General features: G+C 41.6%; 1 protein-coding gene and 1 long non-coding RNA gene across 6 annotated transcripts in view; both read right to left on the bottom strand.

The window, feature by feature from the left end:
- Positions 1–1,799, bottom strand: part of polrmt (polymerase (RNA) mitochondrial (DNA directed)) — a 43,389-nt gene extending 41,590 nt beyond the window's left edge. For all 5 annotated transcript variants that reach the window (XM_061779374.1, XM_061779373.1, XM_061779375.1 and 2 more), the window contains exons 1-2: positions 1,628–1,799; positions 1,244–1,342 (exon numbers count right to left, since the gene is read on the bottom strand). In XM_061779374.1, the coding sequence (XP_061635358.1) occupies positions 1,244–1,342; positions 1,628–1,775 (247 nt within the window). In that variant the 5' untranslated portion in view covers positions 1,776–1,799. The remainder of the gene's footprint in view (positions 1–1,243; positions 1,343–1,627) is intronic.
- Positions 1,800–6,775: 4,976 nt separating this feature from the next.
- On the bottom strand, positions 6,776–8,218 carry LOC133481323 (uncharacterized). The gene is made up of 4 exons (XR_009789517.1): positions 7,816–8,218; positions 7,633–7,708; positions 7,335–7,471; positions 6,776–7,248 (listed from the first exon to the last, which is right to left on the bottom strand). It is a non-coding gene; the product is annotated as an uncharacterized LOC133481323 (long non-coding RNA).
- Positions 8,219–16,001: the final 7,783 nt, after the last annotated feature.

Below are 16,001 nucleotides of genomic sequence, written 5' to 3'. Positions count from 1 at the left end.
TGAAAGTGAAAGGTTGTATGTCTATATGTGCAATGTGATTGACTGGTGACAAGTTTAAGGTGTAGCCCGCCTCTTGCCCACAGTCAGCTGGGATAGGCTCCAGCTCACCAGTGACCCTAATGAGGCCAAGTGCTACGGAAAATGGATGGAATGGAGTCATCCATTCTAGATGAATAAAATGAGGACAGCAATGCATTAACAAGTAACATCCTTGAAAGGGTGCATGAGGAGAAAACATTCACTGTATCTTTATCTCAAAATTTTGAGCTCCCCCACAATCCTATTGAGGACAACTTGTGCCACGGAAAAGTATTTCTATTTACTTTTTGCGCTGCAAATATTGGTCTTGTTTCCTGTTGTCGAGACGGTTACTTTAATGCACCATTTTGCTTCTGGTTCCGGTGGTTGTCGGGAAAAACTCTTAACAAATAAGACATAAAGGTATGAACATTGGGCGGCAGTCGCGCATCTGTAAGAACTTAGGTTTTGGAATCATTGGATCGCAGTTCATGTCTCGCTGTGGACAAAATGAAAAAATGGCAACTAGTTGTTGGAGAGATGCTAATCCGATTCCTGGCTACTGTCCCCACTCCTCTAGCTCAAGAGGTGCAGCCCTATTTGCGTGACCCTTTCACTCTCACATCTCCACTTGCAAGCCTGCAAGTGTGTAATTTGGTTCTGTGTGTGTGCAGTGATAACACAAAACATATACATTATAAAGTGCAGTGTATTTTAATTTGAGGAATTATAACCACTTTAAAGGTCCCATAATTTACCAAACCAACTTTTTCTAGTATTAGGAAACATGTGAAATATGAATTAAAATCGTCCACGCATTCCTGAGTTCCAGACGTGTTTCTGCCAAGAGGCCTGAAATTAGGTCATTCAAATTTCTCCAGCTTATCTACGTCACTAGCGAAGATCTCTACCGACCTCTCCGGATAAAGCAGATACAAAATTGGGTCAAACAGAAGTGGCTGTCAGAGGGGCCTTTTCTGGACACTCTTATGACAAAACCAAGGTGTTTTTTTAAATGAACTTTACACCTTTATACAAATTCCATGTTAGAGAATTATTGGAATGAAGGTCTAAGTAGCCAAAATATGGGGCCTTCAAATTAAAAATATGGTGAAATTAGAAGTGTTACTGTCCTCTTACATTTACCTACCATGCTAATACACATTTGGCATCACATTTCAGGATCAGGAAAAATGATTGCACATAATTGTGTGAAAAGGCTTACCATCTAACAGCTGAGTTTGTTCCACAACACGTTTCTTTGGATCTTCTGTCTTCCGGACTGAAAATGAGACGTTTCTTCGATGCGGTTGCAAATGAGTGTCTGGGGAAAATAAGTAATAATAATAAGCAGCATACGACAAACCCAAACCTTGGTTTGTATTCATGATAGGTAGCGTGTCTTTTCACTTTAAGTGGTCGAAGTTACTCAAGTTGATATCGTACATAGTTTCTTTTCTGTCAGTTTATCTGATATAGTTTTTCGCTTGAGAGCATATTAAACATTGAGTAAAATATCTGTAAATGAAAATCACACAATGCTATCAGCCACAACATTAGTCGTAAAAAGCAAACTAAATATCAGTCGCCTCTCCTACTAGTAGCCTACCTGCCCCATTTCTCACCGCCAGACACCGCTGACAGCATTCTGCAAGAGGGGCGCGAGACGCACACTTTTCCAGCAAACTGCGCCGATGAAGACACTTGACGAAGGCACAAACTCTGAGAAGTGACATGTTGACATGGAATAACCGCATTACATGCCGACACTAGGGCGCCATTTTAAATCAGACCAAGCTAGCGCGAGGTAGAGCTATCGTCATTCATACAGACATAGCTAGATGATCGCAGAGCCATTGATACGTTGTTGTTGTTGTTGTTGCTGTTGTTGTGACACAGTTACATTTACGTGTTTGTTCGTCCCATCTCAACTACCTTTTGTTCTCCAAGCATTTAACATTTGCAAGTCTTTCGTTTCATGATAGGAATGCTGAACTGTGTTCGACCTACAGGTGTCAGTGTCGCTCAAAGCAATTGAAAGCAAACCAGTTAAGTTAAGAAAGAATCTTACAAAATTAACATTTAAAAGAGTATTCGACCCCTTATGATACAGGTGTCAAACTCAAGGGTTGGGGTAAGTTCTGGCCGCCACATTGTAATATGTAAGATAACGTTGAGATATTGCAAGCATTTTTTGTTACTAAAACCCATCCATCAATTTGTTGTGTATATTTAATATGAGGCGATTAAATATTGGTGTACTGTATATGGTTTCGCAGTCGTAACGGCTCTGTGACAGAAACCATAACTACAATGTGGCCTGCGACAAAAATGACTTTGAGGGGCTCTATTTTCGTGACTAGTGCAAAAGCAGTGCTGCGAGGTGGGCTAGACTCAGTTTTGGTAATTTCGTGGACCGGCGTATCCCCGGCGCATTTGAAAGTGAGACGTCTGTGCTGGTGTGGGCGTCGTCACCGCCGACTTCAGTCCTTTCCAATCGAAGTGTTCTTTTTCATTCCCCGTGAAAAGGGGCCCAATAGTCTCGCATGGAGACATCTCTCTAAGATCCATGCGTGACTGGAGCATTGAACGTTACTGGGTAGCCTTATTAAATACAGAATGAGATGGTGAAAACCACTGGTGACTTAAATATGTCCACAGACGTAGTCATGTACAGTATCTACAGCCCCTCCAAGACCGGTCTGCCAATTTGGCAAACACACCAGCGAGCCTTGAACTTGCACAAAAATCAAGATACGCCTCCATTTGTGCCCTGGTGCATGTTTCGCAGTCTACGAAAATAGACCCCGTAGACTCTCAACTAATCGATAAATCATTTAGTCTAAACAATTGATCTATTATCAAAATAGTTGTCGATTAATCGATTACTGTAGTCGTTTCACCTCTATTATTACATCATCTATATTTGTAGTGAAACGAGCAAGCAGGAGCCTATCCCAGCTGATTTTTGGGCGAGGGGCGGAATACATCTCCGACTGGTAGGGCACCTTTGTATTTTATATATGTGTGTATGTATATGAGTAAATGTTGTTGTATAATGATTCTCGAGCCATCCCAAGACTTGGGCCTTTATTTGTAAACAGTGATCAAATCTTCCCACTTGAGTTTTCTCTTGCAATTGTCCTGCAGTCTTTCATTTTGTGTGAGCACAGAAGCTTGAAACATCCATTACATGTAAGTCACATACATTAGGACCAGAAAAGTCGTAGAACTTTTTGTCTCAAAAGATAAAAACTTCACCTCAACGTGCATCTAAAGGATTAACGCTGTTTTTAGCATTTTCTGTTTTGTCCCTTTTTTTTTTTGTGGTGTGTGATGATAACCATAGAACACTAAATTTAACTTAAGAGTCTAGCCGCACAGTAAAATATGAGCAATCCAATTAATTGAATGTGAATTACATACACAAATTCACTGTACCGAGCAGATGCCATCACGAATTCTCCTCTGATACACCTATTCATCCCAGCAATACATATTATACTCCACCAGGTGACAGTATTGCTCTACAAACACCTTCTTGTTCCGTTTCCATCGTTTGTCATCCTCTTAAATGATGAGTAGTTTTACTTAAAGATGCATTTAGTTTTATCATAAATATGTCTCTAATGGATTAATGACAATTGTGGGGGGTTTTTCTATAGCTTTTTGCGATGCCAAAAGATCTGTAGAGTTCTATAGATGGCAGAGAAGAAGTGTGAGAACAGAAGCTGGCAGAGCAACGCTTTCCTGTTCCTTCACTATTATGTGTCCTCTGTCAGGCATCTTGGTAAGTAGTTTTACTTTATTTTAGTTTGAATTGACAAATGTTACACTGTTACTTAAAAAAAATATGCGTGCAATTTCATGTTAGTCTGGTACAAATTAATTCAAATTGGAAGTCAACCAGTTCAACTGTACTCTTTAATCACTGTGGGAAAAAGAAAAAAACAACGGCGGCTAGCCTGACAGCCGTCTTTTTTGCATCGGCGGGGTTGGAAACATCCCAAAGCTCAACTCAAGTGTGACTCAGCAGTAAAGCAAAAGTGAATTCATCTCATTCTGTGAGGTCTGCTGTCTCAGCACACTTGTGTGAGTCCTTGCAGGAGTGGTGAGTTGAAATCACTCAGCAGCTGTACCCCATCTCCAATCAGCTGCCCTTCTTAAGATGGCCTTGGACTCCACCACGCTGCCAGATTGTCAACTCTCTATGACAAGTTCGGACATCCAGCCACTCAGCCCATTTGTAAAAAAAAGTGATGATGAGATGAAGCATCGATACAACTCGTAAGGTCAACTGTGTCGGCATATGTACCGACACTTCATTAGGAATCATTTACTCTATGGCGCCATCAAGAGGTCAATAAAATATACTACAGTCTAGTTGCCACCTACAAAACAAGTTATAGGAGCACAGTGAAACACAGTATTAGAAATAGGAATGCACTTTTGTTACTTGTCGTAGTGTTTGTAATTAAATAAAGATAATTAAAACCCCAATATTGTTCATTGGTTTTAATTTTTTTTAAAGTAGTTTTTCTATAGAGCCAGGACGAAGGCGGTTCCGCTTTTTTGTGAGGATTTATCCTGCTTTGGAAAAAATCCTCTCACAAGGCACAGATGAAGCTTGAGTGGAAAGGTACATAACAGCCAGTGTGAATAAATTTGGAAAATAATTTCTTTGCTTTCTCCAGGACTGCAGTACTCCTATCTGTCTATGTTTTGTTCTGCCAGGTATTTCTGTACTTCGATTGTTGCATTTACTGTCAGTGATGTAGATGTGGGAGTTATACTTTGCTGAATGGATCTGTCCAGGCGATGCCACAGTTTGCTTCCTGAGAGAGAAAAACAGTCTAAGTCACTATATAGAAACATAAATGTTCATATACCATATACATTACCTTGTGTTTGTGACTGTGAAAGTTCAGATGGCAATGTTGAAGCTGAAGTAGCGGCTGAAGCGCATCTTATACCTGAAGCACATTCAGAGGTCAGTCGTCTTTCTGCCTCAGCAGCTTTGTGTGGACTGAAGAAGCCTACCGTATTTTCACGACCATAAGGCGCACCGTACTAAAAGGCACAGTCTCAGTTACGGGTTCTATTTCTATATTTAACACATACATAGGGCGCACCGTATTATTGGGCGCAGGCATGGTAAAAACATAAGCTAGCTTAAAACATACGGTAGCATGCATGCACACTAAAACAATGTTTTTAAAAAGGCAGTGGGAGCAAACCTGAGTTCGGTTGTACTTCATTGAAGTATTTAACAATGTACTCACAAATCCATCAAAGTCCTCATCTTCTGTATTCAAAATGAACAGCTGGGCAAGTTCTCAATCAAACACAGCAGGTTCCCTCTCGTACTCGTCGGAGTCAGTCTCGTTGCCATGCGGCTCCTCAGAAATGATGCCGGCTTTTACGAAAGCTCGAACAACAGTGCAAGCAGAGACGTTAGCCCAAGCATCCACAATCCATGCACAAATTGTGGCGCAACTCGCCCGGCGCTGCCTCCTAGTCTTAGTAAAACTGCGTTCGCCATCTGTCATCCATGGCTCCCACGCCGCTCGCAACTTCACTTTGAACGCCCTGTTTACACGGATGTCCAGCGGTTCGTCAAGCCTCCCGGAATGATGGCAAGCTTCCTCACTTGCTGCACATGGCAGAGTTATTGGACTCAGTCGAATGGTGACTTGAGACGCTTCTCCCGGCTGTTGTTTGCTCATTAATCCATTGCTCGAGTTGGTCTTCCAACTCGGGCCACCTCGCCTTGTTTCCGCGTTTTGTTTTTCTTTTTTTCCCGCAGAAACTCAGCTTCGTCTTCTTGAGTTGGCGAAGCTCGTTTTCCTGCTTCCTCCGGTTGCGAACCATGGATTCGTTGATCTTGAATTCTCTCGCGGCTGCTCGATTCCCATTCCTCGTAAGCATGTCTCTTCTAGGTGCCATTTTTGGGGGTCCCAAACCAAACTGATGTTGTTTTGCACAATGCACACCCCGGCGCCATATACCTACTGGGGGTGTGGCTTTAGCGTCCTCCTTCACGCACCCTTCCCCCTTTATGTCCGCATGCTGTCCTCAGCCACGTCCGCTTTTCCTCTGTATAAGCAGCGTGTCGGCAGGAAATGCTCCCAGTCAGTCAAGCGGTCAAAAAAAAGTAAAAAAAAAAAAGAAAAAAGTCAAGTGGAGCCCCGTCCATTTTGGTGAAAATTTAATACTTTTACGTGCGCTTTATGGTCGTGAAAATACGGTAGTTTTTAAAGTCTTGGATCCAGTATAGTGCTGAGAGATAAAATACTTTGAGATTGCAAATTGAAGAGTTTTTGAAGACACCCCACTAATGCCATGCCCTCTGGAGTGCCCACATTTATTTCCTCTTCTTGCAGAGCATGATGGAGCATGGCCAGCCATAGGGATGACTTGAGACCCAGACACACGCTTTTCCTCTGATAACGCAATTGTTGCATCATTGAACGGTGCCAGAACTTTTAAAGGATCTGAAATTATGTTGAAATGCTGGGAAGAAAGAGGAGCAATGTCAGTATTCAAGCCAGCCAGGGCTGCACCAACCGGTTCCCTTTCGTGAAGAAGTCTCTGGAGCATATTAAATGTACTATTCCAACATGTCTCCACCTCCTGGATCAGTCTGAGAACAGGCCGACCCATTTGCAGTTGAACACCAAATTATTCTTATTTATCCATACATATACATGTGTGTGTGTGTGTGAGAGAGAGAGAGAGACAAAGATGAGGGTGACATTTTTTTTACCTTTGCAGTAGTGCTGCCCTTGAAATATCCAACAAAATTCCTGCTTTTGTCCCTTATTTCGGATAGTTCGTGAGAATTAAGTGCTTTTTTGACAATCAGATTTAATGAATGTGCCAGACAGATGACATGGCGAACTCCCATTTCTTTAGCGCATGCACCCATATCGGCAGCTCCATGCGTGACTAGGCAGGTGACCTTGTTACTGATGCCCCACTGTGCAAGAAGGTCTTTTTTTTACACTGGCCAAATTTAAGGCAGTGTGTGATTGTGGAAAGTGCGTAACACCTAACACAACAGACGATAACATGATATTTTCATCGACAAACTGGCCAGTGACGGCACGGAATGCATCAGTGTTGATGGAGGTGTCTGAAGTAAGGCTCACTGATGATGCTTTCATTACAGCGGCTTTAGCCTTCTCCTTCGAATCATCATATTTTTTTTTCCACCATCGCTTTCAGGGCCTAAATACAAGATGAAAATCAAAGCAATAAATACAATTCACAAGCAATAGTAGAACCACTTGGACTCAATATATTTAAATTCACACCTGGCGAGTAGGGGGTACATAAGATGGGTTCAGTGATTTCACAAAATTTTGGAACCCACTCCCATCTCCAATAGAGAATGGCAGAAAATCCTCCACTACCACGGCAATCAATGCCTCCGTTATATCAGACTTCTCACCTGAAAAACAAAAGAATAACTTAAAAGCATACGGCTCAACAAAAGACAATTCAAATAACGTTATAAGCTCAGATGTGAAGTACATATACAAATGTCTTCATTTTCTCAGGCAGTGACAAAGTATAATGTGTAGTACTTCCATTGCACCCAAAATAGCTTACCAGAGCTTGAACCAGCTGATGCAGGGCTCTGTGGTGCCTGAGCATGGCTGATGTATTCCCACTGTACCCACTTCACCTGTGGCAAACACACACACACAAACACAAACACACACACACAAAATGGTTTATACTTTGTGAGCACTGAGTAGACGTGCAATTTTATAATTACTATATAAGACAAACCTTATTGGGAGTGATCAAGTCAAAGTACTCCCAAACAGGGGAAAACGTTCTTTTTTGTCGCTGGTTCCATCTTTTAAACACTCGCAAATAACTAACCAAACACCAACCAAACTAAGCACAAGATGTGCGGGTCGACTCCATTGCGTTTTGCTGTGCCTTATATTTCAAATGACACGCGGTTCACACGCCAAACAGCAAAGCACTTCCTGGCTCAGTCACGTGGTACGGTGCTTCAGGAAGGTTCGAACGTCATCGCTTACGTCATCAAACCATACTCCGAACCACACTTCGCCAGTATTTTTGCTGATTACTCGACACACACTTTGAAGCCTCGACACAGACCGTAACATCACTAAAAAAATACTTTCAATCCCAAGCCTGACTTGTTTCTTGCTCTTTTGCTCAAGCCGCTGCCTTGTCCACGTACCCTGCAAGCCTGCTTGTTCCAAGCGCCCTGTCCACCCAGATTCAGCTCCCAGATCTTTTTTCCCCAACCAGCATTAACCCTTCCACCACCTGTTGTGCAATAAACGTCCGTCATTTTAATCTTATTGTTCATTATCGTTTCTGCACTTGGGTCCTCCCTGCCACCAGAACCCTGACACATTCACATCCTGTATACTTTCTGACCCCCGGCAGTCGCCCTCCCTCTTGTCATGCATCCATAAAGCATTCTTAAACACTTTAGCGCTCCTTTGTGTCTCACTAGGCTGGAGGTTAACACAAGCGCTACTTGACAGAGGGAGAAAGGGCCAGGAGGGCAACGGGGGGAGTTCCTGCAAGGGAAATGAGGTCCTGGCAGTACATCTTTTCTCAGCGGAGGCAGCGGCTCAGAGCACAGCGGTGGGTGTCTGCTGCTGAGCCCTAGGTGAGGATAGGGAGGTGTTTGTTGCCACGGTTCACGAGCGCCCCCATCCCCCACCACTACCTCTTTGACAGCCTCGTTTGATGTGGTCGGCCCCTGTCGGCGGCTGGCTTTTTGCGCTGGTGTGACAGTCATTGCCGGGTGAGTGACTGTCAATGCCCGGGCCGACAAAAGAGGAGAAGACAAGCATTCATGAGGCCTGATAATGGCTGAGCTGGGACAAGGCTGCCATTCTGGTACACTTTGATCATGTGGATTCTTGTGCACACCTTTGTAGGGGCTCCTTATTTGTTTAACAGATGCAGAGAGGGCTCTCTTTGAGCGGCTTCACCTGGCCACAGTAACATGGAGAGTCTTATTCTTGGGGATGCTTGCTAAAGGCCTCTGCTACGTTGTTTGTGTGTGACGCATGACGCCGCAGCCACTTACATGGAGTCACTGACCTTTGTCATGAGGACACAATGACCCCGTGGTTCTTCACTTTAGCCTCTGTGTCACAGAGATCCAGCAAAATTGACGCATCAGAGGCATTACCGAAGATCCAGCATTTTTCCACAGAACCCAGCGATGCAAGGTATTGCTGCTTTCATGCACAGACACATCCCACAATTAGATGTATGCTGATATCAGGTTATGCTTATGCTTTTGACAGTTCCCTTGAAATGGGATTACTACTTAATAAATCACCATGTTATTTGAATGCATCCATTTTCTATTGTACTTATCCTCAGTGTCGGTTTCTGTTATGTGTTCCGCCAGCATAATGCTATGCTATGAAATTGTTTTCTATTGTCATCATGACGTATAAATCATTGGCATTTGTATTGGGAATTTGCACCCCCTTGTGGAGTCAGACTCAGCCTTAATTTGTCTCCAGTACTTGGAGCCACTGTAGTATAACCACAAACAGCCACTATGACGAAATATACATTTAGGACATGAAAAACACGTGTTGAGAGTCGTAGAGTTGAAGAAGAGATGTGAGTAGAGATTGCTAATGTGGAGGATAATTCTTGGGGAGTGATTAGAAATATAGATTATTTATCGTAAACAGAGAGGAAAAGGTCAAAACCATCAGGTGCACGATTTTGAAAGAAAGAGAAATAAAAGGAGGATAAATTAGCAAAGGATGCAGGTATGGATGAACAAAGCTTTTATTGTTGACAATAGTATGTTATTAGAAACATTTTGAGAGAGAAAAAAAAAATCACCCTCACCCAGTTAACTTTAAAGGTCCCGTATTTTGCCAAACCAACTTTTTCTAGTATTTGGAATGTGATATTGTCTCTATGATGCCTCAGTAAACGTGAAATATGAATTAAAATTGTCCACGCGTTGACTTCCAGACGTTTTCTGTCGAGAGACCTGAAATCAGGTCATTCAAATTTCTCAAGCTTGTCTACGTCACTAACGAAGATCTCCGCCTACGTCTCCGCTCCCGAGCCTGCGCTGTCAACATAACAAACGCATGTGCTCTCACAAGTGGGTCTTCTGAGGCAACCAATCAGAGGAAAGAGGGCGATTTTAGCCAAATATGGACAAAGCGGATACAAAACTGGGTCAAACAGAAGTAGCTGTCAGAGGGGCCTTTTCTGGACACTCATATGACAAAACCAAGGTGTTTTTTGTTTCATTTAAATTGACACTTTTATTCTAAGTCCATGTTAGACAGTCACTCTATGGAGGTCTAAATAGCCAAAATACGGGACCTTTAAGCAAGGGGCAAAGTAAACCCTGGAACGGTCACCAGCCAATAACAGGGCACATAGAGACAAACAACTATTGACATTAACATCTATCGAAAATTAGAGTCTTCATTTAACCTAAACATGCAAACTCCACACAGGAAGGCCTGAGTCAAGATTTGATTCCCGGGACTACTATTCTATGAGGGTCCCACTATTCTACTGTGCAGCCCAACTGAACAGATATTTAAAAATACATCAATATTAAATTTTCTCTACCCAATAAAATATTTTGCTGACTGTACTGATGTCCTTTAATGTTATTAATATCAGCTGATTTCCCCATACCGGTAATTCCACTGCATCACAGTCCAGCTTAGTGGGGCTCAAGAGACAAGCAGCACATTTAGGATTTGTACATTCTGTCTAAACTTTCAAACAAACTGCAATTATAAAATATAACTCATCACATTACACACTTAATGACTGATGCAGCCCATTACAGTGAGACTGAAGGAATCTTTCCGGGACTGTTGTGACTCACACTCTACTTAGTAGGGTTCCCAACCCATATCACTAAGTGAGTCATTTGAAATTGGTTGAGGTTGTGTCAATTGTGTGTCTACAAATGCATTTGAATTGGACAGCATCACTTGTCACTCAGTGGTAAGTGATGGCAGGTCAAAGTCAGCATTCATCCATTAGCCATATCGACACTTTAGTGGTTAAATATGGTGCCGTCATTGTCAGGATGAAGAAATATTTACTATTAGATACAATGGCACCTAAATTTGATCATGCAACTACCAACGAAAGCTTTCCACTGGATAATTATTGCACTAATGAATATGATTCAGATGGCAATAAACTATTGAAGTGGTGCAGTAAATAGATATATTATGTTACTCAGTTAAAGGAAGTTTTTAATTATTGGCTAGGAAAACAACTAAGGTGGATAATAAAATACAGTGTTGCAGTGTCTGGAGTGTAAAGGTGGCAGTATAGCCATTGACAGATAGACAGACAGACAGATCCTTTATTAATCCCTTGGTGGAAATTACAAGTTAGTAGAAAAGTCAGATTTGGTAATGTTATGTATCCAACAAAAACAGGTCAATTGAAAGAATGAACAGATTTCACCATCAATGACAATTCCAGAATTCCGGGAGCAGGAGACATCAGACATCTGTTCCACATATGGGTTGACCACCACAGAGACCAGACCTTAACCCCATCAAAAAAGAAGTCTCCCATCATCCCCAGGACAAATGCTTCAAGGACTTGCGAACTGGTGCTTGATGGGAATAAATGTTGTCACCAAGATATCGAATCATTGCCACAGTAAATTTGTGCCCTAATCAAATAATAAGGCGGTCCAATGAGACTTGTGGCATTAGTTTTTCATACAAAGATCCTGCAAAGTAGGTACATGAGACTATCCTGCAAAAAGCAGTCTTTGCTTCCTCACGCAGAAACCCAGTGTGACTGTGCACGCTCTCACATGGCATCCCGTAATAACGCAATTAAATACATACGCAATGATGCCAGTAATGTATGAAATACGGACAGCGACAATTGCTTTCAACACAAATGCGTGGGAAGAGTGTCAAGTGTCCCGTTATCTCGCCTCTGCTACGGCTCTGAAACTATGTTGTAAAGTTGTCACTTTCTCTGGAAATCTAGCTGCCCGATTTTGTTCTGCGGGTATGGTTCAGGGAAATTACAATTTACACTGAGCTCAAGAACAGTAGGGAAACAGGTTTTCCCTGTACAATTTACTTCCTACTTTGCTGTCCACGTGGATGCCAAGATAGTGTAATTAGGAATAACAATATAGAGCATTACAGAAAAAAATAATAAAGGGATACCAATGCAAAATAAATTATTACAAGTGAGTAATGTACCTGTATGGGAACTGTACAAACTATGAAACACCAAATTTTACAGGGTATTGTGCAACTATACTCCAAACACTAACATTTATTTTCTGAGGTCGTAGGAAGTTGGTTCATTAAAACAAAATAACGGTGATTGGCTCTTACACAGAGGTGTGAGTCTTCACTTTTCACAGCGAGAAGAAGATGGACACTATTGGCAAACAACGGAAGTACGTTAAGCACTACATCATAAATCATGTGTTCACCGGTCGTTTAGTTACAGTGTCGACTGTTCTGTTCTGCGCGAGGCTTACCAGCACAACTACACCCAGCGCGGCGCAAACCTGCAACATGCTAGGTCAAGGGTAAGCAGCTAAAACGTAAACACACCAGCAAAGCGAGCGATTTAGCAGGCAGACAAAACAATTAATAAAAGGCCGCTGCTACTGAGGGATTGTCAGGACCAGGCGGGGGGTCGGATTTCAGCCCTTTTTAAGGACTTTGATGCTACAAAACAGGCCTCATTATAGAGATATTATCTCCATTCATACACTTACAGAGGCGCTTGGATCCCTGCTGGGAAAAGATTAGGTTCCTCCACTTGAGAGCATCCTACTCAGGCGAGTGGGTGGCGCTCGGGATGCGGCAAACCTGAATGAAAGTTGTACATAGTTCAAAATAAGATCATTTTGTCTGCAGCTAGCAGAAGTGGAAACTGATCATAAGACAAAGTAAACTTTGTACACTGGTGTTTTTGTATGATTTTTAGATTAAATCTTAGATTTTAAGAAGTGTTTTCACTAGCCGTAGTCACGCATTCGCCGTCTGTTATCGGTGTGCAGTTCCATTGGAAGTTTAAAAATTTGGTAATTTAATCATGAATACGTACATCATAAGCGAGCATCTTGAATAATGGATTGTGTGAAAGTTATACTTTTCACTGCTTCAACGGCTGTGATGTGGGGATGCAAAAGTAGCATCAATAGAACATTTTATCATTGTAATTATGTACAGTGGGACCTCAAACATTGTCGGATGCTCTTGGAAAAAAAACATTATTTCAGGTAACCAATAAATATAAACCAGCAGACTACCAACTCTCCAAATTTCACCATACAATAGGCATGCCGACTACTTAGTAATACTCTTTCTGCAGTTTAACGAAACTGAAACTTACCTAAAATCCGAAGGAGAGTAGTAGTAGTATGCTTACTGCTTTGGATGTCAGTTTGCTTAGTTCATATCCCTTTCTGTCTATTTTCTTTCTCACAGTCTTCTTCTCTTAACCTTAACCATCTTGTTAAGGTTGCTAATTCTTTGAAAATACATTTCATTAGAGTCACAAAAAACAACAAAGAAAAACCAAAAATATGTGCCCAGAGTTAATGTTGAGACTTCCAAGACCAATTCTGATGATGTTTTTGGTGTCATTAAAATGTCTTCTCAGTAAGACGTATTTTCATTGTAACTAACTATACATATAATAAAGGTGTGAATGAAGTAAAGGATTGTCAACCTTTTACTGTCAGACTTTTACGCATGTCTCAGCACCTTAGCGAGAGTACTAGCTAGCCGTGGTTTGCAATGCAGACATGATCAAATTTCACCTTTTTGCCATTGATTTGAGCTTAATGACTGTCTGTCTCTCGACAGACTAACCCAAAGTAAGAAACAAAAGGAGGCTAATGGACTTTGAGATCTTATGACCGACAACTGGGGCCCATTGGGAATATATGCCACAAGCTTCTAGTGAGTCAGCAATTTGTCTCTATTAGCTACAAGAAGTAAATTAAGCATCATTATCTTTGTCAAGGCAAGATTTTTGATACAGCCCATTATATTGTGCAGCTGTAACTATTGTAAGTCTATATTATATTTTCACAAACAGTTTTCATAATTGAATGACGGGCCGGATCAAATGTTCTCTCACATGGCACACAGGTTGTAGGTTAGTCACTTCAAGGGGTTTTTGGTAGACCCGTCATTTTATCATGGTTTTATTTTTATGATGTCTTAAATGGAGGCAAGGTAGACAACACGTTTGAGGGGGGTGAGGTGTGCGTTGTTGTTGAAGAGGGGTGTGTGTGTGTGTGTGTGTGTGGGGGGGGGGGGTAGTAAACATGCAAAGGAGTGTGAAATGACTGTCAACTCTTTCCGTACGAGAAATAGGGCCTGCAACACACTTCCAGCACTGGTGGAGTTTGGCCTCAGGGTGCCGCTCAAAGGATCCCTTTAGAAGGAGCTAATTACCATCACTAACCGAGAAACCTCACGTGAACATCTTTCAACTCTGCATCCCCACGAAGAGGTTAATTGCTTGTTTTCACCTCACTTGACAAACTAAAGGCCAGTGACATTGAGGCTATTAAAGCCACGTTTCCTCTAAGGGCCTAGCGCACTTAATGACATGTCGAGTCATGTGTTGTGTTCTTATGAAACACTTAGCAGTGCTTTTAAAAAAAAAAAAACATTTTTTAAAATTCAATCATAGAAAGTCATTAATTGTTCTGTATGAGACTGAAGGCTGGCCCCCTCTCGTCAAAAAGCTTGGGCACCGCATCCCCAGCACCGAGATGGTCGGCATTGATTTCTTGTTCAGGTTCAGCTCCTCTGCAATAATTTTCACTAGCTTCATCACTCTGTCTATATTAAGGCATCTTTATCGTGGAAGGCAATTCATCCTCCATCGCCTCGCAGCCACTCTTGAAGCGTTTGCGCCATTTAAAGACGAGCTACCACGACTTCTTCATCAAGTCTCCATTTGATGCACTAACATTGAACCCTTCCTAAACTTCACCAGCAATTTCGAATACCTTTTTTTTTTCTCCACGCTTGTGCCACTTCAAGTTGTGTGACAATATTATAGAAGAGTGGTGAGATGTTTTGTAAAACTGTGTCATAAGCAGCCATCCAATTGGCATGCAATGAGTTATAGGCGTGACTGCCATAGTTTTGTTATTGTCACACCTACTTTCGCTATGGTGATGTATCCTAGATGTCCCCCCCTTCCAAAAAAAGAGCAGTACACATAACTGCTATATCACATAATACCACATAACTGCGGTATCTTTAAAATATCACAATAATGACAATATTATTATTGTACATTATTGCGAGTTAGTCCACCAAGCAGTTCAGTTACGTAAAACCAGATCAGGCTTATGTTCCCCCCACCATTACTGACGACCACCTCCCTATCAAAGAGTTGATGTTTTCGGATCCTTCACATGACACACACACACACACACACACACACACACACACACACACACACACACAAGGATACAGTGGACACTCATAAGTACCCGTTCAACCTGATATGTTTGCATTTTGAATTAAGACATAATAGAAAAGGAATTTATTTCATGCTAGGGGTCAGATTTTTGGCAAAATGATGTGAAATAAACATTTGACTTGATCTTCATTCAAATAGCTTTTTTTGTTCAATGGAATTACTGTATATTGTACACAGTATGGCACTTACCACAACACAAACCTGCGTCGAACAAAATTGTATGCATTTATACGCTTTGGAAATGGTCGAATGAATCATTAAAATGTGTAATGTTATTAATTATTCACAAAGAAAATATGTCAAATAAATAAAAAATAAAAACATCCTTGGCCATGGCCCTCCACAAAGTTTTGTGGAAGTCATTTTAGTGGTTTTTGCATACTCCTGCAAACTAACAAAACAAAAAGCAATTAAAACATGGAGGTAATAACAGAAAAGGTTTTTGTCATTTCTGCTCCCTTTGA

Source organism: Phyllopteryx taeniolatus, chromosome 7 (genome assembly GCF_024500385.1).
Source record: "Phyllopteryx taeniolatus isolate TA_2022b chromosome 7, UOR_Ptae_1.2, whole genome shotgun sequence".
In the NCBI taxonomy this organism is placed as follows: domain Eukaryota; kingdom Metazoa; phylum Chordata; class Actinopteri; order Syngnathiformes; family Syngnathidae; genus Phyllopteryx; species Phyllopteryx taeniolatus.
This window is presented reverse-complemented; position numbering and strand designations above follow the sequence as displayed.